The 27,481-nt window shown below is 40.8% G+C and overlaps 2 protein-coding genes and 1 pseudogene across 4 annotated transcripts in view; all 3 read right to left on the reverse strand.

Moving 5' to 3' along the window:
* HSF5 (heat shock transcription factor 5) overlaps positions 1 to 23,880 on the reverse strand; it is a 68,388-nt gene extending 44,508 nt beyond the window's left edge. The window contains exons 1-3 of the mRNA XM_003817378.6: positions 23,019 to 23,880; positions 15,174 to 15,548; positions 2,107 to 2,201 (exon numbers count right to left, since the gene is read on the reverse strand). Coding sequence (XP_003817426.3) covers positions 2,107 to 2,201; positions 15,174 to 15,548; positions 23,019 to 23,574 — 1,026 coding nt within the window. The 5' untranslated portion in view covers positions 23,575 to 23,880. The remainder of the gene's footprint in view (positions 1 to 2,106; positions 2,202 to 15,173; positions 15,549 to 23,018) is intronic.
* LOC129394434 (protein SET-like) lies at positions 6,275 to 14,450 on the reverse strand (annotated as a pseudogene).
* A 955-nt stretch (positions 23,881 to 24,835) lies between the features above and the next one.
* MTMR4 (myotubularin related protein 4) overlaps positions 24,836 to 27,481 on the reverse strand; it is a 30,580-nt gene continuing 27,934 nt past the window's right edge. For all 3 annotated transcript variants that reach the window (XM_055101617.2, XM_003817374.6, XM_008970566.5), the window contains one exon: positions 24,836 to 27,138. In XM_055101617.2, the coding sequence (XP_054957592.1) occupies positions 26,961 to 27,138 (178 nt within the window). In that variant the 3' untranslated portion in view covers positions 24,836 to 26,960. The remainder of the gene's footprint in view (positions 27,139 to 27,481) is intronic.

Here is a 27,481-nt window from a genome sequence, read left to right on the forward strand (position 1 = left end):
ACCATGCCCAGCTAATTTTTGTACTTTTAGTAGAAACAGGGTTTCGCCATGTTGGCCAGGCTGGTCTTAAACTCCTGACCCCAAGTGATCCACCCACCTCAGCCTCCCAAAATGGTGCTGGGATTACAGGCGTGAGTCACCACACCTGGCAGATTTTTTTTTTTTTTTTTTGAGACAGGGTCTCACTGTGTTGCACAGGCTGGAATACAGTGGCACAATCATAGCTCACTATAGCCTCAAACTCTTCAAACTCCTCAAGGTGGGAGGATTGCTTGATCCTCCCACCTCAGCCTCCCAAGCTAGGACAAAAGGTGCATGCACCACTACATCCAACTAACCCACCCTTTCTCTCTCCCTCCCTCCCTCCCTCCCTTCCTTCTTCCTTCCTTTTTTTCTTTCTTTTTTTTTTTTTTTAAGAGATAGGGTCTCACTCACTATGTTACCCAGGCTCATCTCAATTTCCTGGCCTCAAACAATCCTCCCACCATGGCCTCCCAAAGAGCTGGGATTATAAGGCATGACCCATCATACACGGCCATATATTGTCTCTATAACAAGAAAAGGTCTTTATAAAAATGTTTTATTTAGCACACAACATAATCAAGATATAAACACTGTCATAGTATCTCCAGCATGATCCAGAGAAGAGAGTGCCTGGACCCACAAACAAGAGCATCTAACTGTGGGATAGGTATGTCCCTCCAGTGAAGACGAATGGGCTAGGATATCATGCTTGATCATATCAGCCATGAAAAATGGCCAGCTAAGTCCCCTTGATCTCATTCTATACTTCAAACAACAATCTGATTATAATTTGACTTCCTATGTAGATTTTCTCCAAAAAAAAAAAAAAAAAGGGAATGTTCTTTTGAGTACCCTAATGCCACTATAGTGGTAAGATATTCTCCTAAGAACTGAGACTATCTTGAAACTATCTTGGCTAGATGATTATCCAAGGCAAACACACAATTCCAATCTTTGGCAGTTACAGCATAAAAATACAAAGCATGGAATTTAAAAGTATCCTTAAAATAGCTATATAAAACGTTTAACTCCAAGCAAGTGTCTCCTAAGAAATAATGAGAAGATATTTGAAGTAAAAGTTGAGCATCCTTAATCCAAAATTCTAAAATCTCAAATACTCCAAAACCTGAAACTTTTTGAGTGCTGGCATGATACCACAAGTGGAAAATTCCAGCAAAAAAGCACTTAACACAAACTTTGTTTCATGAACAAAGTTACTAAACATATTGCATGAAATTACCTTTAAACTATGTGCATAAGGTATATATGAAACATAATTAGATTTTATGTTTAGACTCGGGTCATATTCCCAAGATATCTCATTATGTTTTTGGAAATATTCCAAAATCTGAAAAAATCCAAAATCTGAAACACTCCTGGTCCCAAGCATTTTGACTAAGGGATACTGAACCATTATGGTGTTTACAACATAGGGGCTATGGATGAAGGGGGCCACCACTTAAATTTCTCATTTTTGACATTTTTCTCCTTTCTCCTTAAAAAGAAAAGTCTAATTATCTGTATCATCTTGGAAGAATCTGTCATTTGGTGACTTATACACTTGTAGCGTTTATCTGGTATTCATTTTACCTTGGAAAAATCCAGAACAGCACTGTTTAAAATAACTTTCAGCAATGATGGGAATGTTCTACATCTGTGCTGTATAATTCAGTACCCATAAGCCATATGAAACTACTGAGCACTCAAAATGTGTCTACTTTAAGTATGGAATAATTTTTAAATCAATTTAATTTTAATTTTAATAACCATATGAGACTATTGAGTACTTGAAATGTGACTAGTATAACTGAGGAATTTTTAAATTTCATTTAATTTTAATTAGCTTAAATAGCCACATGTGGCTAGTGGCTACTATATTGAACAGTTCTGGCCTAGAAGAATTCTGAGATATTATTTATATCAATTCTCTCTTTTTTTTTTTAAGAATTGAGAAAACAAAGCCCATTAATCCACAGCTTACTTCTGGTTACTCATTAATATAAAATTACACTTTGAAATTTTGCAAGATCGATAAAATTGCACATAAAGCGCGGAGCATGGCCACAGTTGCAAGAATCTTACCTGGAAGTAGTTGCAGTGTGCATAGGAAGAGGCAGTGGGAGTGACACAACTACTTAGAGCATCCATGTGGGTAGGAGAACAGCACTGTAGCACAGCTGGAACAAATTCAAACACAGAAAAGCCATCAACCACAATACATTTCTATAGCATTCAAGGATCTCCCCTCTTTCAACATGGAAAGAAATCCAAATTTGAAGAACTTCCTTTGTATGTCTAACAAAATATTTAGTCCAATTAGGTGGTGTTATTTATTGAAAACAACACACACAGTAACAAAATAATTTTAAAGGTCTTTAAAAGGGTCATGTCTAATGTCTATTTTTATAAATCATTTCTTTAACACCTAAGCATTTTGTTACCTTTCTAACCAAACATATATTCTTATTGAAAGTAATTTCATTTTATTGAAAATAGAGGAATATATTGAAATTCCAAAATAAGTATTTCAATCATTTCAACAGTAACAACTATTTGGAGGGTGGAGTGTTTTAAAAGAGTAAAATAACTATGAAATATTCTCCAAATGTTCCACCATTAAACAATGCATCCAGTAGAAATGTACACAAAAATGTTTTAATAATTTAGGCAAGTGGTTAGGAATGCAGATCATAGAGCCAGACTGCCTGGTTTTGGAGCCCAGCTCCACCAGCCTGGCTTTACAGCCCAGTGTAAATTTGAGCATGGTTAATCTCTGTGTACCTCAGTTTCTGCATCCTATTAAAATAGAGATAATAACAGAATATAGAACCTACCAAATATGGTGGTTGTTGTGATATAAATGAGCTAATATCCATAAAGAACTTAGAAGAGTACTGGTACACAGTAAGCAAACAGTAAGTGTTAGCTGCTATTATTTTAACTGAAGAAACACATTTTCAAAACTTTCCCTTTATAGTCAGGACACTGTGAAAAGATTGAACTCTTGGTACTAGCAAAGTTACTTACAGATGCAGTCTTAATAATAGGTTGAGTCTGCTTTTTTGTAGAGACTCTCCAGTATAAGTGAGAATCAGTTATTAATATCACAACCGTGGTTTAAACAGAGGGTGATGTACATCGAACACCCACCCTATTCCAGGCACAGTAGTAAATGCTTTACATACATTGCCTTTACAAAACAAGTAAACTAAAGCTCAGTGATATTAAGTAATTTGCCAAAAGTCACAAAGCTGGAAGTGACAGAGTCAGTAATTAAACTCCAAAGCACACGCTCTTTAATATACCACAATACAGCGAGGCATGGTGGCTCACTCCTGTAGTCCCGGCACTTTGAGAGGCTGAGGCAGGCGAATCCCTTCAGCCCAGGAGTTTGAGACCAGCCTGGGCAACACGGTGAAACCCCATCTCTACAAAAAATACAAAAAACAGCCAGGCTTGGCGGCACATGTTTGTAGTCCCAGCTACTCAGGAGGCTCAGGTGGGAGGATCACTTGAGCCCAGGAGGTAGAGGCTGCAGTGAGCCATGATTGTGCCACTGCACTCCAGCCTGGGTGACAGAGTAAGACTCTATGTACAAAAAAAATTTATATATATATATATATATCTCTCTCTCTCTCTCACAATAATTCCCTAAGCTAAACCTTGTTCCTGAAATGTAACATTTGTAGTTTTACTAGAATTCTACTTGCCAAATATCTTTAAAGGTGTCTTTATCAATAAGGTGGCAACTCTCCCTTTTTATGTCCACATTTTTCATATTTTGAGTGTGCTAATCTCATTATTTAATCTTTAAAGGTACATTGACCTAAGAATTTTTTAAAAATAGCCGAAATGCTTCCCTATTTCTCCATGACTATTGATTCTTGAAACATCAGAAGTTCATGAAGATATACTAGAAATAAATATTTTCTCTTTGTATCATGAGCAATTTAACCATTAAATTTTGCACACAGAAAGAAAACTTGAAATAATGGGCAAAATTATAGTTCAGACATAAATATAAAGGTTATTTTTTGGATGACTTTTTTTAACAATTTTGGTGACTTTAAAAGGCCATATATTACTAAGATTGCCTCATAAAATTCAAGCTGTTATCATTTCCAATATAGGTTAGCTGAACAGTTCTTAGATTTGATCCTTTGAAGGTTATTCAGTTATATATTTTAAATGTTTTGGATTTGAATTTGATTTCCCAAAGTATTTGACAGCACAAATATCCTAGGAAATAAATTGAATCCAAATAGCTAAACACCAAGCAGGATCTGCAGAGCTTGCCAAAACTCGGGAAGGGGAAAAAAAAAAAAAAGCTTTTTCCCCTAGAGTTATAGCAGCTAAGGAAAATCTAGCCACCCAGCGGTAGAGAAAGACTTGGGAGCTGCAGGTCCATTCCATCGGAGTACCAAAAAGCTGTGTTTCGTTACAAATAAATCAATAAAAGGATTAGCTTTATTGTTCGGAAGTTTCTGACTCCATTGGTTACACATTTTGAATAGGTGTAAAAATGTACTTTAAAATAAATTTCTCAGAGAAATAAACTACAATATATAACAGAGAATATGTTAATATATTTTTGATAGCTTGAGAGCTGAGTTAGTATCTCAGGAAACAGCGAAAAAGTAAATGTTCTTTAAAGTATCCAGTAACAAATGGAAAGTAAAACAGTACCTGTATGAAGAAAATGAGGATTTGAATAGATTATACTCCAAAAAGATTCCTCAATGGCTATTCCTTACCACTGTAGTCCTATTTTGTATAGTCAACAAAATAGAACAAAGTAAAGTATTAGTAAGTTTACTGAATATGAAAACCTAGGCATAGAAATTTGACTATGTGCCTAGTATATGAAAAAATAATCTACTGTGCATTATGAAAGCACTGACATTTATAAAACTTAGTTTATCACTATGTCCTAAGATACATTCATCTGCACAAAGAACTTTCAGTGTCTTCCTGAAGGCAGTGTTCAGTTGAGGCATTAAATTCCATGTAGAAAGAAAAACTGAAAATAATTAAAAGAATTCCATTTCAGATATAAATATAGGCATTAATGACATTTTCAAAAAATGTCTAAGTAATAAAAAAAGTTAAGCCAGAGTTACTAAAAATTATTGCTCACGCTATAGGTGAGGCAAACAAGTTAATATACTTTATCCTATGGAAGTGATTCAAATATAGAATTAAAATACTTAGAATTTGAATCTACTCCAGAATAGTATAATGTCAACAGTGAGAAAATACCCGATAATATAAATGCTCAAAAGAAAAAGCATTATAATAGTATATTTAATTTCAAGATAAGTTCCTATGGCAACTAGAACCCCAGTATCTCCTCATTTATGGTGAGGTAAAGAAAAGGTCTTCTGAGTTTATACCCCAAAGTGAAAGCAGGCATTTGAAAAGGTATCTGTACACCCATGTTCGACACAGCAAAATTTACAACAGCCAAAAGATGGAGGCAACTCAGTATCCATCAACAGATGAGTGGATGAACAAAATGTGTTACACATATACAATGGAGTATTATCCAGCCTTTAAAAGGAAGAAAATTCTGACACATACTACAATATAGATGAATCTTAAAGACATTAAGTGAAATAAGCCAGTCACGAAAGGACAAATATTATATGATTCCTCATGTAAGATTCCTAGAAAAGTCAAATTCATAAAAACAAAAAATAAATTAGAGATTACCAGGGGTTGGGGGAAACTATTGCTTAATGGGTACCAAGTTTAATTTGGGTGATGAAAAGTTTTGGAAACAATGGTGAGGGTTGCACAATATTGTGAATATAAGTAGCGTCAATGGACTGTATATTTAAAAATGGTTAAGATGGTAAATTTGGACGGGCGCAGTGGCTCACATCTGTAATCCCAGCACTTTGGGAGGCCAAGGCAGGTGGATCACGAGGTCAGGAGCTCGAGACCAGCCTGGCCAACATGATGAAACTGTCTCTACTAAAAATACATAAATTAGCCGGGTGTGGTGGTGCACGCCTGTAGCCCCAGCTACTCGGGAGGCTGAGGCAGGAGAATCACTTGAATCCGGGAGGCAGAGGTTGCAGTCAGCCAAGATCGCACTACTGCACTCCAGCCTGGGTGACAGAGTGAGACTCCGTCTCAAAAAAAAAAAGATGGTAAATTTATATATTAAATATATTATTCCACTTATATGAGATATTTAGAATAGTCAAATTCATAGAGACAGAAAATAGAATGGTGGTTGCTAGGGACAACCTCTCCACCTCAGGGACAGGTTGGCATTCTCTAATGGGGAGTTAGTGGTTAGCAGGTACAGAGTTTCGGTTGGGGAAGATGAAAAAGTTCTGGAGATAGACAGTGGTGATGGTGAATGTACTTAATGCTGCAAAACAGTACCCTGAAAAATAGTTAAAGTGGTTAAGTTTTATGTTATGCATATTTTTTTCACAATTTTTTAAAAAGGTAAATATGATTGTATTTTTGCTTAGTTTCTCCTGGCAGAGGAGAGAGAGAGCTTCCTGGTGCTAAGTGCCTCTTTTCCATAAGCACAATTTCAAGTATTTTCAGAGAAGCAATACAGACTGCCTGAGAACAAGAGTAACAGCACCAAAAAGCTCTTATAATTCCATATTCTATATTTATGTACATTAATGTAGGATTAGAAGCCTAAAGATCACACCTATAGAATTTAAATGTACTTTAAAACAATAATCAGTAACTATTTTTGCCCAAGGGCCAATTCAGAAAAATCTTAAATGATACACACATACATATTTTTTAACCTAGAACTGCATGCCAAAATGGATATTTTCTTTTTCTTTTTCTTTCCTTTTCTTTCTTTTTTTTTTTTTGAGACACAATCTTGCTCTGTTGCCCAGGCTGGTCTCGAACTCCTGGCTTCAAGCAATCCTCTTGCTTCTCAGCCTCTGAAGGTGCTGGGCTACAGGCATGAGCCACCATGCCTGGCCAGATACATATTTTCTAATAAAAATTAAAAATACCACGTGTACCTTGGGGGAAAGCATATATTCTTATAAATTCTGTTATTTAGCCTTTAAAGTGTTAATATCTAGGCTTATTTACTTTTTTGAGACAGGGTCTTGATCTGTTGCCGAGGCTGGACTGCAGTGGCGCGATCTCAGCTCACTGCAGCCTCGGCCTCCCGGGTTCAAGTGATTGCCCTGCCTCAGCCTCCCAAGTAGCTAGGACTACAGGTGTGCGCCACCATGCCTGGCTAATTTTTTTTTGGATTTTTAGTAGAGATGGGGTTTCACCATGTTGGCCAGGCTGGTCTCAAACTCCTGACCTCAAGTGATCCACCTGCCTTGGCTTCCCAAAGTGCTGGAAATACAGACGTGAGCCACTGTGCCCAGCCTTCTAGGACCATTTTAAAAAAACAGCTGTTGGACAGGTACAATAGCTCATGCCTGTAATCCCAGCAGCTCAGGAGGCTAAGCAGGGGATCACTTGAGGCCAAGAGCTTCAGACCAGTCTGGACAACAAAGCAAGACCCTAGCTGTACCCCCCCGCAAAAAAAAAGTGTTTTAATTAGCTGGGCATGGTGGTGTGTGCCTGTAGTCCTAGCTACTTGGGAAGCTGAAGTGGGAGGATAGCTTGAGACCAGGAGTTCAGGCTGCAGTGAGCTATGATCATGCCATTGCACTCCAGTCTGGTGAGAAAGTGAGACCTTGTCTCTTAAAAAATAATAAAAATAAAAATAAACACAGCTTTTAAAACACTTGATCCTTTACATGTAAATAGTGTTTAAATTTTACAAAGCCTATTCACATATATTAATTTATTTAATTCCTCATTCAAACTATTAAGGCCACTTTATAGAAAGGGAAATGAGGCCACATAACATGATATAATCCACTGAAGTTCATATCCAATGATTAACTGCAAACCTGGGACTAGAACTAGTTCATTCCATTCAATAAATTATTTACTTAGGGCCCATTACAGCAAGCACTATGCTAGGTGTAGGGGGATATAGAAATGAATTAGAGGCAGCCCCACTCCCCAGAGCCCCCAGGCTGAACCTCCCACTCTAGCAATTGGAGTACATTCTCTCTACTCTGGTGAGTCAATAACCCAGAGCAATCCCAATGCCACCAGCAGCATAAAAAGGTAGATTCCCCTACCAATTGCTGTTGTCCACCCTATCTGGGAAGAACTAACTCTGAGGAAGAGATATACCAGAAAAAAATTATCTCAAAAAAACAAAGCAAAAAACAAAAGACCCTCTTCATGAGAGGCAGACAGACAGGCAGGGGGGCAGGCGAGCACAGTGGCCAAAAGAACAGACTCTTGAGTCAGATTGTCTGGATTTGTTTCCAAGCCCACAGCTTCCTAGCTGTGCCTCAGTTTCCTCATCTTTAAAATGAGGATAATTACACTATTTTATAAAAGTATTATAAGGATTAAATGAGTGAATATTTAAAGAGTACTAAGAACACTGCCTGGTCATAGTGATTACTATATAAGTATGTGTTAATAAAAAAAGAGATGAAGGGCAGCTACAAATTTACTAACCATTGCCTTGAGTTTAAAACTTTGAAAAAAAGGCAAAGTTGATTTTGAGTCTATTCAGCATTAAAGAAAAACAGTTCTCAATATAGGATTCTATATATAAAGATGAATATTCTTAAGTATGTTCAAATATATAGTGGAGAATAAGTAAAAGTAAAAGGTTTAAAATGAAGTTTTTCATAAAAGAGGAAAATTAAATTACAGTTGCAGACCAAAAATAACATCAGAGGAAAAATTGAATTCTAGATAAGGCAAGAATAAAAAGAGTCAACTAATGCTGGATCTACAAAATCTTGCCTTTGAAGAAGTGGTAAGAATGGAAAACTGACACTTCAAGGGAAAAACAACGAATATAAAAAATGATTCCAGTCTGCTTCTAATGTGAGAAAGAAAAAAAATGATTCCAATGAGTCATTTTATGAGTTAGTCTGACGGCAACATTTTAGTTTCAATGTTTGACTTTACTAGAGAAATTAACAATTTATGAAATATTATAAAATTCAAAATTTACTGGTTGTACTATTTGAAGACCAGATCCAAGTTTATTTTTTTAACACAATTTTTTTTTTTTTTTTTTTGAGACAAGGTCTTGCTCTGCAATGGCACAATCACGGATCACTGCAGCCTCAACCTCCTGAGCTCAAGCAATCTTCCCACCTCAGCCCCCAAGTAGCTGGGACTACAGGTGCTGCCACCACACCCAGCTAATTTTTCTATTTTTAGTAGAGACTGTGTTTCACCGTGTTGGCCAGGCTGGTCTGGAACTCCTGGCCTTAAGTGATCCACCCACCTCGTGAGAATGATACTCTATTTAATTTTGGTAAAGTCATCTGTAATACTCTTCATAAATAAGTACTCACTAAATATTGGTTAAATTGCTCACTACTTTTTATTTCCTTCATCCATAACTTGGAGGAATTAAGTATTTCTAGGGTATTTTTATGGCACTTTCTTTTCCATTGCAAGTTTTTTGTATTAACCATAAAACTTTTCATTTACAAAGTACTTCAGAATGCTCAAAGTAGTTTTGCCCACATTATGTACTAGAAGTCATCATGAGATTTCTTATTCTCATAATCTCAGAAACTTTATAGTCATTTCAATTATCCCTATTAAAGAAGACAAAACAAAAATTCAGCTAACACAAAATTCTCTATATACTGTATACTATAAAAACATCAGCAGCACTTACTTGTTCTTTTTTTAATGCCTCCTTCCTAATTCTTACCTTAAACACTTGGAGACAACTCCCAATTTATAATTTACATCAAGCTAAAATAAAATATTTTTAAAACAGCATGTCCAAATTTAACAATAATTTTAACAAACAGCAGTTCTATAATAAATATTTACTATAATATTTGTAGTGGTTTTAGTGAATAATATATGAGTACTTTTCATAAAATTTAGAGCCAGTAGTTTCCATGAGGATTGCTTGAAACTTGGAATACATTTTCAGGCTGGAATGCAGTGGCACAATCATGGCTTACTGCAGCCTCAAACTCCTAGGCTCAAGCAATCCACCACCTCAGCCTCCCAAGTTGCTGGGATTACAGGTGTGAGCCACTATACCTGGCCATCTTGTTTTCAAAGATTGTGCATATATTTTGGTTCTTCAAAGAAGTAGCTGGGCAAATCTGGGGGAAAAAATTAGGCCTTAACCATTTTCTATGTAACATGGTAAAAAAATTTTTTTTTAATTTCTAATAGGCAAAATGATTAAAAGTCCAAAATCATCCTTACTTCATGTAATTCCCTCCTTTTCTTTTCAACGCCATTCACCAAAAGAGTAACAGCTCTGAAAATCTATAAAACTCAATCTAGATGATTTTAATATCATTAAACTTAAAACATTTTGGGAAAATAATCCCTTTCACTGCTATATTTAGGTACAATGAGCCAACGATACAAGTATATGGTTGGATATTAACAGCTAGAAAATAGCGAGTACTATTACAAATAGAACAGTCACCAGATTTATAATTTTGTTTTGTGTGTACACATTTAGTTTTATCGTAACAAAGCAGCTTGTCCACTTTTAACCTTTAAAACTGAGCATCATCTTTCCTTTCCAGTGAAACAAAAAGAAAATTAAAAAAAAACAGGATAAAAATTACAATAGAGAATGTCAATTCCAAATAAGATCCTACAGGCTCTGCAGATTCTCCCATTGAGTGGCAGGGTTCAAGTCATCATTAGTAGAGAATTTATTTTAAAAAGTGTCAAATTGCAAAGGATGTCTGTCAAATATCACAATTAAACATGCAAAAAGAGAAGCCATGTTGTCAAAATGCCCACTTAACTCACCCAAACATCTCAAACCCACCCTTTGGTGACCTTCTATAAGCACATTTTCTAAGATTTTGTTTTGTTTTGTTTTTTAACAAGAGAAAGTAGACAGATACATGTTGGTAAATGCTAAATGTTTTCATTCAGAGAAAGGAGGAGAAAAGCTAGAATTCTGGGCACTGCCACTCAGGGGCCTCACATCCTCCAGCTTCCAGCAGAGAGAAGGGAGGAAATTTTTCTTTTTTTCCACAGAGCTCAGCAGTGTTGATTCCATACAGTTTTTGTTCAGACAAGAAGGGATAAAAATGAATTTCGAACAGAAAGGGGTAGAGACTCTTTTCCCATGGTATTCTGCTCAAGGTATTTCCCCCCAAATAAGTTGAGAATCATGGTGTAGAGAAAAGAGACCTCAAGAACAGGGTGACTGAGCACAAGAAGAAAACAAACAAACAAAACAAAACCAAAAAAACCTGCAACTTGCTCCCAAGGACTGGAGAAAATTTTTAAAAAGGAAGGTCGGAATCCATCAGTGTTCTATTAGTCATCTTCTCCTTCATCCTTCTCTCCTTCCTCCCCTTCATCATCATCTTCATCTTCTTCATCTTCCTCCTCATTTCCTTCTAATCAATATCTTCTAATCCTTCCTTCTCTTCATCATCATCATCTTCTTCTCCTTCTTCATCCTCCATATCGGGAACCAAGTAGTACTGTAATGGGTTTGGCCAAATATCATCTTTAATGACCTCTCCTAACTCATCAGCACCTGCATCAGAATGGTCAGTAAATCAGTTAAAGAAGCTCCCTGGTTCCTCATGCTGCCTCTTCCTGCCGGCTTTATTCTGAGTTTAACTTGAACGCTTTGTCAAATCCATTCCAGATTTCCATTTGATTTCAGTGGACTTTGAAGATGGATCACCACTCTTATTCAGATGAAATTCTTTGGACAGAACTTTATTTTCACGGTAAGGATTTTGATCAAAATAAAAATCTATTCTGTAACCTGATTTAATATCTTCGAATTCTGTCACTTCAACTCTGGTCAAATAATGCAGTGCCTCTTCGTCCTCCTCCCCAAGCAGTGCAGACACTTGTGGATGGTTGACAAATGTTGTTATCCAAAAATGTGGGATTTTGGCGATCAATTCTGATCTCTTCTGAAAAAAATGGTTGGCGGAGTTTGTTATATTTCTGTTCTACTTTCAAAATCTCCTCACTGGCTTGTTCATTAAGTCTGTCTATTTCGTTTTGGATTTCATCAATGTGTTCAATTGCTTCTTGCTGTTTTTTTTTTTCCTAAGTTCTCGTCGGCCCTGTAGTGGTTGGAGTTGAGCTCCTTTTTACTGATTTTGGCAGCGGACGCCCATGTGGCACGGTTGGGAGTCGGGGGCGGGGGAAGGGAAGGCTAAGGGGACAGGCAGGCGGCTTCCCCCTCACGGCACACGCGCGGGCGCTCGCTGGGTCCAGCCACCTCCTCCCAGCGCTGCCCTCGCGGCCTGATGACAAGGTATGGGCTAGGGCTATATATATATATATATATATATATATATATATATATATGTGTGTGTGTATTTTTTTTTTTTTTTCTTGAGACGGAGTCCTGCTCTGTCACCCAGGCTGGAGTGCAATGGCGTGATCTTGGCTCACCACAACCTCCGCCTCCCGGAATCAAGTGATTCTCCTGCCTCATCCTCCCGAGTAGCTGGGATTACAGGCACCCGCCACCATGCCTGGCTAATTTTTGTATTTTTTTGGTAGAGACGGGGTTTCACTATGTTAACCAGGCTGGTCTCGAACTCCTGACCTCATGAATCGCCCGCCTCATCCTCCCAAAGCGCTGGGATTACAGGTGTGAGCCACCATGCCAGGCCCAGATTTATAATTTTTAAATGGCAACAAATTACTCCATTCCCTTTTTTTTTTTTTTTTTTTTTTTTTGAGACGGAGTCTCGCTCTGTCGCCCAGGCTGGAGTGCAGTGGCGCGATCTCGGCTCACTGCAAGTTCCGCTTCCCGGGTTCACGCCATTCTCCTGCCTCAGCCTCCCCAGTAGCTGGGACTACAGGTGCCCGTCACCACACCCAGCTAATTTTTTTGTATTTTTAGTAGAGACAGGGTTTCACCGTATTAGCCAGGATGGTCTCGATCTCCTGACCTCGTGATCTGCCCGCCTCGGCCTCCCAAAGTGCTGGGATTACAGGCATGAGCCACCGTGCCTGGCCACTCCATTCCCTTTTCTAACTTACATTTCTTCTACTTTAAGTAAATATCTTTTTTTAAAAAATATTTAAAATAAAAAAATATTTTAGCTTTCCCTTTAGTGCCGCCTGGGAGAAATGGTCTAACAAAAGACCTCCAGAAATTGCTTCCAGATTTACATAACTGAAAAAATTAAAGATCCTAGATTATTAATTCACAGGGCAAAGGAATGCCCCCTTTCTTCTCTTTCTGGTCTTTTCTGGAATGCCCCCTTTCTTCTCTTTCTGGTCTTTTCTGAAAGCTTTGACCCTTGTCTTATTTCTATTGCCTCATTTCATCATTGTGTAAAAAGCATACCACATGATGAAATACATGCCACTGCTGTTGTGTTTTTGCAAAATTGAAAATACATTTGAGGCCAGGCACGGTGGCTCACGCCTGTAATCCCAGCACTTTGGGAGGCCGAGGTGGGTGGATCACGAGGTCAGGAGTTTGAGACCAGCTTGGCCAACATGGTGAAACCCTGTCTCTACTAAAATAAATAAATATATATATATATACATACACACACACACAATTAGCCGAGAGTTGGTGGCAGGCGCCTGTAGTCCCAGCTACTCGGGAGGCTGAGGCAGGAGAATCACTGGAACCAAGGAGGTGGAGGTTGCAGTGAGCCGAGATTGCACTACTGCATTCCAGCCTGGCAACAGAGCGAGACTCCATCTCAAAAAAAAAAAAAAAGAAAAGAAAAGAAAATACATTTGAGTGAAATGGTAAGATTATATTGCAAAAAGTTTTCTATTAAAAAAGAAAAAAAAAATGGCCAGGCAGGGTGGCTCACTCCCGTAATCCCAGCACTTTGGGAGGCCAAGGTGGGTGGATCACCTGAGGTCAGGAGTTCGAGACCAGCCTGTCCCACATGGTGAAACCCCGTCTCTACTAAAAATACAAAAAATTAGCCGGGTGTGGTGATGGACACCTGTAATCCCAGCTACTCAGGAGGCTGAGGCAGGAGAATTGCTTGAACCCAGGAGGCGGAGGTTGCAGTGAGCCAAGATCGCGCCACTGCACTCCAGCCTGGGCAACAAGAGTGAAACTCCATCTCCAAAAAAAAAAAAAAAAAGAGAGAGAAGAAAAGAAAAGAAGAAAACACAATTTTTTTTTTTCCCCAAGAAGCAAAACAGATGATAACTATCATAAGCGTTCCCAATTAGTGGCTTGGGATCTACCAGCGTGTTCTCAATGCCCTTGCTTGAGTTCCAGGTCAGTTGTCATTGTCAGGTTTCTCCTTCTCTCTGCTACTCCCCAGTTCTTAGCTGCCTAGGAATAACACTGCGGAGATCCCACTGTTCACCAGGTTTTTACTAAAGAATTCAATGTTCAGAGAGTATCCTTTTTCATTAAATATCATTACTGAGATACTAAATGATTTCATTATGAGGTAATCTCACCTTAAGATTAAACCATATTAAATATATAATAAACATATTTAAAAAAACGACAGCACCAAGTACAGAGTTAAAATAAGGTTCTGGGGTACTAAGGTTTTTTGTTTTTTGTTTTTGAGACAGTCTCACTCGGTCGTCCAGGATGGAATGCTGTGGAGTGATCTCTGCTTACTGCAACCTCTGCCTCCGAGGTTCAAGCAATTTTCTTGCCTCAGCCTCCTGAGTAGCTGGGATTACAGGCGCCTGCCACCGTGCCTGGCTAATTTCTGTATTTTTAGTAGAATTGGGGTTTCACCATGTTGGCTAGACTGGTCTCAAACTCCTGACCTGAAATGATGCACCTGCCTCAGCCTCCCAAAGTGCTGTGATTACAGGTGTGGGCCACCACATCTGGCCTTGGGGTACTAAGTCTTAATTTCATAACTAGGACATATTTTGAATATACAAGTTTCACTAACAATACACACCTTTATACATCAACAAAATTTTCACAATCCTTAAAAACACAATGAAATTTTGTATATTGTTTAAAAATATCTCCTGCTAAGAAATCTTTGCCATTTCTTAGGTGTACATTCCTACTGTTTGTGTTAAAGCACATAGACATTAAAATGCATTTAAAATATATATATATGCTCATTATAAACAACCTTAAATAGAAGGCCATGAACCTGAATTTGTCATACCTGTTGGATAGTAGGCTTGCGAGTACTGTGCTGAGGGTGTGTAGTTACTGTATTTTTGGGAGGAGCTGACCATTGTTTGAGGACCTTGTTGAACATGTACAGATGTGGTGCTGGGCTGCAGTGTATAGGTAACCTCAGTTGGAAACCTCTGGAGTACAGCAAACGGAACCCCTTTATCTGAAAATGTGGGAGATGTCTCCACTTGTCCAGGATGCATTCCAAGGGAGTTCTGCCATATTCTATGAGGAACTGGGGTCCGATCTAAACCTTTCAGAGGGTAAGTACTGTGGTCGTGGGATGGAGTTGATACACAGGAGTAAGGAGACAAACTATCTCGACGAAATGACCGGTGAAATTGTCCTACAGCCACTGGTCCTACATAAAAGAGGAAGAGCACATTTACTAATTTTGCATTACATCACCAGACATAGTAAACCAAAGGTCATAAAATATGCTACTCTTCACCTATCAGCCATTTTTAACACAACAGAAGTTTAGGTTTGGTAAAAACAAGTTCAGAATCAAGAATATGAGACATATAATGCTGAAAGAAGAATCAAATAAACCTTTGTTTTCTCAGTGCAATAGTCATAAAAGATAAAGTGCCCAAATTCTAACATTAAATCAAATGTTAAATCAAAAATTCAACATTAAAAGCCTTTTATACATGATTTGGCCATCTTACCTTTCGCTTTATTTGCCTGACCCAGATTTTTCCAACATGTAAGCTACTTCCTAAAAGTTTTCCATTCAGTCTTTCAAACAATTTTGGAACATTAATAATAGGCATAAAAATAAGCTCTCCACCAAAAAATAAAAGAAATGGGTGTGGAACATATAACAAGATAAAAAAAAAGTAACGCTCTTTGCTATCTATCTATCTATCTATCTATCTATCTATCTATCTATCTATCTATCTATCTAGCAACCGGGTCTCACTCTGTTACCCAGGTTGCAGTGCAGTGATGTGATCTTGGCTCACTCTAGCCTCAAACTTCCAGGCTCAAGCAATCCTCCCACCTCAGCCTCCTGACTAGCTGGAACTATAAGTGCACATCACCAAGCACTGTTTATTTTACTTTTTGTAGAAACAAGGTCTTGCCACATTCCCAGGCTGGTCTGGAACTCCTGGGCTCAAGCGATCCTCCTGCCTTTGCCTCCCAAAGTGCTGGGATTACAGGCATGAGCCACCATGTCTTGCCCTCCCTTTCAAATTTTTAAAAATGATAATCTTTATAAAAAAGTCAGGCTTGAAAAGTTTGACTTAGTTTCCTCCTTCATCCCTTAAATCAATCAATCATTTTCCATGATTTTTCTTTCTTCAGAGTCTTTCCAGTAGTATCCTTTCCCAGATATCAGTGGCTCTCAAACATTGGTTTACATCTGAATCACCTGAAGAGTCTGTTAAAAATCCACAAATCCAGGCCCAGAGATTCTGATACTTGTCTTCTCTTTATTAGCAATGTAAAAAGGAATAAAAAGTGGAGATAAGGAAGAGAGAGAAAGGGCAATAGTATGTAATGAGGGAAGGGAGAATATAAATGATACAGAACTATGGATTATGATTCTTGAACATAAACAAAGCTAGCCTAATTTATTCCTAAGGAGAGTTTTGCATTAAATCATGTGACTGATTCACAAGTTCCTTTCAATTTACTAAGCTAATCTGTAAAACAGAGGGAAAACTTATTATGTGCTACTCAAGTATTAAACTACACGTTGAAAGTTAACACTCAAATATCTGCTTTTCCAAATAATTAGATTGTAAACCCATTCAACAAGTTACATATCTGTCATTCTATTTCTGTAGTTTAATTTCCTTTAAAGAATAAAGCACGCCAGCCACGGTGGCTCATGCCTGTAATCCCAGCACTTTGGGAGGCCGAGGCAGGCAGATCACTTGAGTCCAAGAGTTCAAGATCAGCCTCAGCAACATGGTGAAACCCCATCTCTACAAAATATACAAAAATCAGCTGGGCATGGTGGTGCATGCCTGTAATCCCAGCTACTCAGGAGGCTGAGGCAGGAGAATCGCTTGAACCCAGGAGGTGGAGGTTGCAGTAAGCTGAGATTGAGCCACTGTACTCCAGCCTGGGTGACACAGTGAGACCCTGTTTCGAAAAGAAATAATAAAGTATTATTGAGTCCAGGAGTTCAAGGTTACAGTGAACTATGATCGTGCCACTGCACTCCAGCCTGGGTGACAGAGTGAGATCCTATCTCTTAAAAATAAATAAATAAACAAATAAATAAAGCATTAATGCCAAAAAGAAACAAATACGCACATATGAACAACACAAATTCTGAAGCCCTGGAAATCAAGACGCTTTATCTAATAGGGGGAAAAAATCCTACTTCAGAAGATTGAATGTATTCAAATGATAGATCTCTTAAAAACTATTTTTCCTTTATTCCTTTAAAGTACAAAAAATAAAATAGACCCTGCGCAGTGTCTCATCCTTCTAATCCCAGCACTTTGGGAGGCCAAGGCGGGAGGATTGCTTGAGCTCAGGAATTTCAGACCAGCATGGGCAAAATGGTGAGATCCTGGCCAGGTACGGTGGCTCACACTTGTAACACTAGCATTTTGGGAGGCTGAGGAGGGCAGGTCATTTGAGCTTAGGAGTTCAAGACCAGCCTGACTAACATGGAGAAACCCCGTCTCTACTAAAAATACAAAAATTAGCTGGGCTTGGTGGCACACACCTTGTAGTCCTAGCTACTCAGGAGGCTGAGGAAGGAGAATAGCTTGAACCTGGGAGGTGGAGGTTGCAGTGGGCTGAGATCACGCCACTGCACTCCAGCCCGGGCAACACAGCAAGACTCCATCTCAAAAAAAAAAAAAAAAAAAAAAAAAAAGGAAAGAAAGAAAAAAGAAAAAAAAGGTGAGATCTTGTCTTTACAAAAAATAAAACAATCAGCCAGGTATGGTGGCATGCACCAATAGTCCCAGCTAGGAGACTGAGGTGGGAGGATGACTTGATCCTGGGAGGTCAAGGCACCAGTGAGCCATGTTCATGCCACTGAACTCCAGCCTGGGTGACAGAGGGAGACTCTGTCTTTAAAAAAAAAAAAAAAAAAGCATAAAACAGTTTTTACGCTGCTTGACTAGCAATTCCGCAGGTACATACACCTTGAACCCACCACTGACAACCCCTCCTTTTTTTCTCTCTCTTCACAAGAGGTGTTTCTGCATGTCCAAAATTACCCATTCCTTGATTTCTCCTGGGATGCTCGCATGTCAACACTACATACAGCCTACAGAGTACAACAGCTCTGCCCTCTTCGGGGATAAACTGTTGGTGAATTTTCAGGCTGTCAATAACTTAAGCAGCTAATTAAAGAATTCCCTACCTTAAATTGTTTTATATCTGTCTACTTCTATCATGATAAACTTGGAGTGATGGCCAATTAACTATTTTAGATGCAGTTAAAATTAGAACACAGTCAAGATTAAAAGAACATTCTTTTAAGTCTGTTTTTTTAAAATAAAGAACCAAGACATGTTTAGCCCTTATTTATTCTTCTGTTAAGGGTTACTTCATAGGGCTCAATTCAGATCAACATTACAGAGCATCATCTATATGTCTTCAAAATATCTTTAAGATATATTTGGCAAAGTTTGAATCCAGAATTCTGGAAATAGAGGGCAGGATGAAATTGTGTTCTCAAAAATTCTATTTCTTTTATGGAAGTGCGTCTGAATTAATCAATTCCCAGGAAAGAATCCAAAAACTTGCCTCTTGAGAGCATGGTATCCCCAGGTAAAAACAGATTATCCACTTCTCAGATCTGTTACTTAGTTTAGAATATTTTAACAAATATCGTATAAAATAAACTGCTCCTAAAAACAAAATAACAAAAGAGCACAAAGGAAAAACATGCAATCTGTTTCTTATCAAGTATACTCTTGGGAGGTGAACAGTGCAATTGGTTCAGTGGCTCTAAATAAAAGAACTAGGTCCTAAAACAGAGGATTCTATTATAGAGAGAGAAGTATTCAACCCATACACTGAAATAGAACATAGAAAAAATGGAGACTAAGCAGTAGCAGTGTAGTCAGGCACATAACCAAGGCAAGATTTGAGAAGAAGAAAAATGAGATGAGGAAAAGTAGAAGAGCCAAGGACTTAGAACATGGAATGAGAACAAAACAAAGTTGTATTCTTGAACAACTTTGCTAAATTATTCAAGTTCTAGTATTCTTGAACTTAAAGCAGAATTACATTCCACCTGAACCAGTAACACAATTCCCTAGTGAACCAAACCTACGGTATCGACAGTCCACACCTGACATACCTTCTGCACATACCAACAGGTAGAATGGTAAGGAAAAAAAAAAAACACCAAACAGGAAAGGCATGAAAACAATAACTTAGTTATATATGGATTGACATATAATCTATACTGAAAAACCATGAATTTATGTTTTTCAACAAACAGTAATCTTTAAATGCTGACCAACTGAACTATAAGTGAATAAAATCAGATGCCAGATGGCCCTGAATTTCTTCAATTAAAATGGACTCTATCCTTAAAATACAACTGAGTTTAAGATAGTTGAGGGTAAAAGGTCTGAGAAGAGAAAAGAGCAAGTGTTGGTTTTTATGTGTGTGTGTATGCATGGATGTTTCTTTGTTTGAAGTGGTTATCCCATTTCTCCCAAAAACATATTTTCTAGTCTTTTCTCCTTATACCCACCAGACATGCAACCTGAAAAAAAAAAAAAATCCATGTCAGAGATTCTGCCAAATGTATGCCATGGTATTGTCTCCATTGCCTTGCCCCCTATCATTCCCTACCAAAATCAATGGCCATCACATGGAAGTGGCCTAATATTCCTTTAGGACATTCTTATGCCACTGCTGCTTTTTCAACTTACTGTTGGAACTTTAACCTACTCCCTTATCTTCTAAACTCCACAGTGGTCACATAACCTAGTTCCTTATCTTCTAAATTCCAAATGAACCAAGTACTGTTGTCATTCGTAACCCTGGGCGAAGGTTAAGTTGAACATAGTGTTATTTTATTTGTACATTTAAACTTTTCCATTAACTCAAAAATAACCCAGATTTTTTTTTTTTTTTTGAGACAGCGTCTCACTCTGTCGCCCAGGCTGGAGTGCAATGGCGTGATCTCGGCTCACTGCAACCTCCACCTCCCAGGTTCAAGTGATTTTCCTGCCTCAGCCTCCCGAGTAGCTGGGACTACAGGCACCCGCCACCACGCCCAGCTAATTTTTATATTTTTAATAGAGATAGGGTTTCACCATGTTGGCCAGGATGGTCTCGATCTCTTGACCTTGTGATCCGCCTGCCTGGGCCTCCCAAAGTGCTGGGATTACAGGCGTGAGCCACCGCACCCGGCCCCAGATTTCTTTATAGTAAATCCATGTTAACATGCTGAAAATGTTTTTATTACTCTCCTAGCTGAAGGTGAAGAATGAATGAATGATTACACCCTGTTGGTTTCTTGGTATACTGCTTCATATCATGGACTCTTTAAACAGAGAAATGGAATATTGCCACCCTTGCCTTCCTGGAAGAGGGGGAAGAGCATCAAAAATCAAGTCTACAGGCCTGGCGCAGTGGTGGCTCACGCCTGTAATCCCAGCACTTCCAGAGGCCAAGGTGGGCAGATCACTTGAGCCCAGGAGTTCCAGACCAGCCTGGGCAACAGAGTGAAACCCTGTATCCACCAAAAACACAAAAAATTAGCTGGGTGTGGTGGCCACGCCTGTAGTCCCAGCTACTCGGGAGGCTGAGGTGGGAGGATCCCTTGAGCCCGGGAGGTGGAGGTTGCAGCGAGCCAAGATCTTGCCACTGCACTCCAGCCTGGGGGACAGAGTGAAACCCTATCTCAAAAAAAAAAAAAAAAAAAATCAAGTCTATAAAATAATTTGGCCGTGTGAAGTGGCTCACACCTGTAATCCCAGCACATTGGGAGGCCAAGATGGGCGGATCACCTGAGGTCAGGAGTTCAAAACCAGCCTGGCCAACATGGTGAAACCCCATCTCTACTAACAATACAAAAATTAGCCAGGTGTGGTGGCAGGCACCTGTAAAATCCCAGCTACTCTGGAGGCTGAGGCAGAAGAATCACTTGAACCTGGGAGGCAGAGGTTGCAGTGAGCGGAGATCTTGCCATTGCACGCCAGCCTGGGCAACACAGTGAGACTTAATCTCAAAAAATAAAATAGGCGGGGCGCAGTGGCTCAGGCCTGTAATCCCAGCACTTTGGGAGGCCAAGGCTGGCGGATCACCTGAGGTCAGGAGTTCGAGACCAGCCTGGCCAACCTGGTGAAACCCCGTCTCTACTAAAAAATATAAAAATTAGCCGGGCATGGTGGCACGCGCCTGTATTCCCAGCTACTGAGGAGGCTAAGGAATGAGAATTGCTTGAACCCGAGAGGCGGAGGTTGTGGTGAGCCGAGATCGCGCCATTGCACTCCAGCCTGGGTGACAAGAGCGAAACTCCGTCTCAAAAAAATAAACAAATAATAAAAAATAAATAATCCACTATCACAGAGGGTTTCTCAACTTTTACTAAATACAGATGTATACCAAAAAGTTTTTTCAATACTGAAAGATTGTAGCCAATAGTGAAAACTCCAAAGGCTGTAAATGTGAGCTTTCTAAAATTCTTTTTTAACTAAAACTTGACAGCTGTAAAGAAAACCATCTTTGCCTTATGTTTGTCTAATCATACCCCTTTAAGGAAGCATCAAGCTCTAATTTGCTTCAATGAAAGAAATGTGTAGCCAATTCATTCTACATAGGAACTATATCTTGTAAGCCACGATGTATCGTTGTATTTTTGCTCTTAAGGCATATAAACAACGTCTACCATTCTACACATTAACCAGAACCTTAAATCTGATGATTGTCGTAACACTTCTAAGATTTCTTAGATGTGCCAATAGGTGGAAGGTGGCAGCCCTTTTCAAGGACAAATTTCCACTGCAGGCACCTTTTCCAAAACTTTCCCTTGCCTGCTATTGTAATGTTCTAAGTTCTTTCTTTTTTTTTTTTTTTTTTTTTTTTTTTGAGACCGAGTCTCGCTCTGTTGCTCAGACTGGAGTGCAGTGGCACTATCTCGGCTTACTGCAACCTCTGCCTCCTGGGTTCAAGCGATTCTCCTGCCTCAGTCTCCTAAGTAGCTGGGATTACAGGCGTGCACCACCATGCCTGGCTAATTTTTGTATTTTTAGTAGAGACGAGGTTTCACCCTGTTGGTTAGGCCGGTCTCAAACTCCTAACCTCGTGATGCACCCGCCTCGGCCTCCCAAAGTGCTGGGATTACAGGCGTGAGCCGCCACGCCCAACCGTAATGTTCTAAGTTCTCTTGACTACGATTTTGTTCCATCCCGCCTTAACCCGTAGGGTGACTCCACTCTGCTTCCCACGGGAGCAAAGGAGCCCATTTTGTTTCTTCCAGACCCAATGTTTCAACGAAGGACTACTTAGTCCACATGTTTACAGTGGACAGTGTGGGTCTCAGGAAGGTAAACGGAGGCTTACAACCAGGTAAACTCCTGGGGTTCAAACCGGGGACGAGTAGAAGGGAGCCTAAGAGGCGGAGGTCCCTTTTGCTGCCAGTGGGCTCAGAAGGGGCTGAATGCTTACGGACCCTCCAGGGGAGGGCCGGTGGCCACCGTGCTGGTGCCGCTGAGAACGGCGGCGGTGGCGGGACCGCCAGTCTCGGGAAGCACAGCGGCCAATGGGTCCCCCGCGCCTTTCCGAAGCCCATAGCGTGAGGACGTGCGAAAATGCGCCCTCCAGCGGCGGTTGCTCCCCGCCGCCCATGTGCCCACTGTGGGCGAGGGCACGGGCAGTCCGGACTCACCTTGCGGCTCGGGCCGGGGCCCCGCGGGCGGCGGCGGCTGCTGGTGCTGCAGCGGCGCGGCGGCGGCGGAGGCGGAGGCCGAGGTGATGAGCAGCCGCTGGAAGCGGTTGGGCGGGCGGCAGGGCACCTCCAGGCCGGCCGCCAGCTTGGCCTTGTTGGCGCTGGTGAGGCGCTTGAGGTGCACGAGCAGCTGTGGCTGGTCGCGGCGGAAGTGCGGGTTGTGGAAGTGATGGAGCGGCCCATTGCCTGCCGGTTTGCCGCCCCCCGGCCCGCCCAGCACCACCTTGCGGAAGCCGTAGAGGTTGAGCTGGCGGATGAAGCTGGTGAAGCTGGTGGTTTTGAAGAGCTCGGGCTCGGCCCCGGCCCCCGCAGTCCCGCCACCGCCCCCCGGCCCGGGCGGGCTGAGCAGCTCGGCCTCGAAGAGCGGCTGGTCGATAAGCAGCCCCTCGCCGCGGCCGTCCCAGCGGATGGAGCGGTAGCGCGGGCTGTTCACCAGGCGCCACAGCTTGGCAGGGAAGTTGTTGGGGTTGATGGGGGTGGAGAGCAGCGCCTCCATCGCCCCGCCGGGCCGGGGCCTCGCCCCCCGAGCCTAGCTCTCCCACACCGTTCTCGATCCCTCCCCGGCCTTCGCCTCGCCCGCCCGCTCCTGCCGGCGCCCATCCGCCGCGTACCAGGGACCGTTGGCGCACGAGGCCCCGCGGCGCCTCCCAGCGCGGCCAATGGGGCCTCGAATTCCCGCCACGCGGCGTGGGCACCTCCCCCTCGGCGGCCGCGTGCCCCAGTTCGGCCCGCCGGACGCCTGCGGGACCCGGGCAGGAGCCCCTTCCCCACGCGTTCCCAGACTTCAGGCCAGGAAGGCTGTCTGCCGGGGAGTTCTAAGTCCTGACAAGAGAGAAGCCCAGTTATCCACCGTGGAATACCAAGAGGCGTGTGTTTCGGCCCAGCCAACTAGTGGGGACTTGGAATGCAGAGAAAGTGTGCGTTAGGCAGCAGAGTTGGTCGTTCTGGGGACCAAAGGGTCTGGTATGTAATCTTTGCTAACAGTGGAACTGCTTACCTCTCAAACAAAAATGATGCTACTGGAGGTATAATATCTTGAGTAAACGAACTCACCTTTTAGATAGTAGCCCTTTGTATCTTTTAAGATACACTCTTTTAAGTCAGTATTTGTTCAAGACAATTTACTCAAGGTTAGATGAAAACTGAGGTCCCTAGGAGGAGGGAATCACAAGAATCTAAGTACTATCTTGTGTGCCTGCCCAACTAGCTGGTGGCATTTTAGACATTAAAGAGAAATAAAGATGGGACAGAATTCTACGGTATCCATAAGAATCGATCCCTAGCCAATCAATAAATAAGAATGTAACAAGAGCTGTGCTGATTCAAAAAGAGAGGTTCATTTGAAAACGGAAATTGGCTGGGCGCAGTGGCTCACGTCTGTAATCCCAACACTTTGGGAGGCCGAGCTGGGTGGACTGCTTGAACCCAGGAGTTCGAGACCAGCCTGGCCAACATGGTGAAACCCCGTCTCTACTAAAAATACAAAAATTAGCCAGCGTGATAGCATACCTGTAGTCCCAACTGTTCAGGAGGCTGAGGCAGGAGAATCGCTTGAACCCAGAAGGCGGAGGTTGCAGTGAGCCGAGATCGCACCACTGCACTCCAGCCTGGGGAACAGAGGGAGACTCCATCTCAAAATAAATAAATTGGAAATTGCTGGGAGAAAGGGGTACAATGTTCTACTCTTCTCATGGTCAAAGAATAAGTGAATATTAAGTTTTTTTAGAAATGAAAATAAAACGACCCAACAAAGCAGCACTAATATAGAGATTTTATTTAAACTGTATTGAATTTTTACAGCACATTGCATGTTTGTCACAACGCAACTGCACAGTTTGGATTTTTGGCCACATCATGTCACTTACACCCACAACAGCTCTGAAAGGAGTATTTGATGAACACATCTGAGCCAAGAGCCCAGAGTCTCTCTCCAAGGCCATGCAGTTTGTTCACTGATGGGACAGTCCCTCAAAACAGCCACGCTAAGTAGACAGATACAGTCTCCCCAAATGTTACCAATCTTACTCCCCTCGAAAACAGGCAGAGTGAAGTGCAATGAAAGACAAGTTAATTAAAAAGCCACTCACAACTGGCAGTAAATTTTAATGATTGATAAAATGCTTAAAATAATTTTATGTATCAGAAACAAGGAACAGCTTGTTACTTTTTCAATGATTTCAGGAATTTTGCAGACACAAAATCTCCATTATTCAGCTCCATTTAAATGAAAAAAAAAGTTCCGCTAGGCTGACCTAAATATGCCAAAACTTTTTAGGTTACATCTATGGCAAGTACAAAAGAACCACAGATGCTTCTCTGTAGGACTGAAAAGGTCAGGACAAATAATGATTCTTGTTCTAAATGCAGATCCTAGTTATTTTGGAATGAAATGCTGTTTTCTAGAAAGCAACATGAAAGTAGCAGTAAGAAAGATGACTACCATCATTTCAAAACAGGATAAGCCTAAATATAATTTACCATTTATATGTCAACAAATTAAGGAAAACTGTATAAAGTCCTAGTGGTTTCATTATAGGCCAAGGAGACTGTATCTGTCCCACCCACAGTACATGGCTATATCACTGTATCTTTTGGTTAAGTGCCACTGGTACATATTAAGATGAAAAAAACAAAAACAAAAACAAAAAAACAAAATAAAATTTTAAAAAAACCAACAACGTTTGGTCCAAATGGACACATGTTCTCTCCCAATTTTGGTATCAAGGCTTTATTCTCTTCTGTTTGGGTTCCATTGTTAAGTGCACAGAAATAGACAGCAGCATTTGTACTGAAACCCTCACATACCAAACAGCATATGCTAGGAGGTAAAAACCAAACGCTAAATTCTACCCTCAAGGTGTCAAGTGTTCAGGATAAGAAGCAATGTGACCCAGAGGAGGCATCAGCCAAGGGAAAGACAACATGGGGGAAATGGGCAATGGAACAACAACAACGAAAACCTTTGTTTTATTTTCATGCCAGGAGAGGATCAAGGTGTAGCTCCTGTGTTAGCACCAGGACAACTAGGAAAAGTCAGGTGCAAAGGGTAGGGCACAATCAGCAGATATTTCACAAGGATAATTTTTGCTTTTCCCTTCTCATTCTTCACAGTGCATAACTCAAGAGCTGCCACTGTGTAACAGAGACGACTGCCTTCACAGCTCAAAATAACTCAATGTTTGCCAGGACCGAACATCAGCAGAGTTTTCCTCTGCTCCCAAAAATGTCTCACTCCCTATAACTGTTCCCCTAAACTGAATATTCACCAATGCTGGCTGATGAGCCAACTGAAAAATACATTGAAACCTCCACTTGCTGAGCCAGCCTTCAAACCAAACTCCACAGAAAGACAGTACTAATGCAACTAGAGGGAGTGCCTCTAAAGACTGAGCCTTCATGCAGACACAGAGCACAGAGGTACAGGATATAGTTCATCTCAAATAGGACAGGAATTCCTATCTTGTATACTATAATCTGCTTTTGTCAAGGTGGAGGAGAGATGGGTCTGGTTATCACTTGGAGTTTGGTTATACATATGCCTTTCTATTGCTGTTTGGGGCACTTTGCACCAGGCAACATCTACGCAATCATCATCTTGTGACCTCCAGGAGAAAGAGGCTGGAGTCACCAACTCAACATTAAGCTTCCAGACCCTGGGTCTGGGTTAGGACCATTACCCCAAGGTGAGGGTATCACCAGTAGAGGACCTCCTGCTAAATTGCAATTCCTCTGCTCCAGTTTCATGATACCAAGGAGGATTTCTCAAGATGGTATCTCTGAGCTCTGTGATTTCATGAGCCACACCAAGGAACCTTCCAAACTACAACTGAAGAAGATCCTCCCTTCAAACCTGCTAAAATTGGACAGGTTTCTCCCCGGCATTCAACTGGAAGCTGTAGCAATGGGTTTCTTCAGCTGTTGGCTCATGAGTTCCCTGGCACGAGAGACTTGAATGTGTTCGTAACATGAGTTACAGACGAGAACTGGGTCATAGAGTTGCTGATCAGGAATGGGCAGCTTCAGGTGGCAGCATCCAGCACAAAATACATTCCCACAATTTCTGTCAAAGCAGAAAGAGGGAAGAGTTCATCAGAAATGCCAACATACTGGCCAGGCAGGGTGACTCACACCAGTAATCCCTGCACTTTGGTAGGCTGAGGCAGTAGAATCGCTTGAGGCCAGGAGTTTGAGACTTGCCTGAGCAACATAGCAAGAGCCCATCGCTAATAAAAAAATAATTAATTAATTAATATTAAGAAATGCCAATATACTGAGAATGAGTGATACTAAATGAAAAGTTGGGGACAAACAAAAATAGTTTCTGTAAAGAGGTGTCCACTTCAAAACTAATTCCACTTAGTTCTATACATATGTATTACACTATTTTTGTTTTTGTTTTTTGT

This window comes from Pan paniscus, chromosome 19 (assembly GCF_029289425.2).
Source record: "Pan paniscus chromosome 19, NHGRI_mPanPan1-v2.0_pri, whole genome shotgun sequence".
Taxonomy (NCBI): domain Eukaryota; kingdom Metazoa; phylum Chordata; class Mammalia; order Primates; family Hominidae; genus Pan; species Pan paniscus.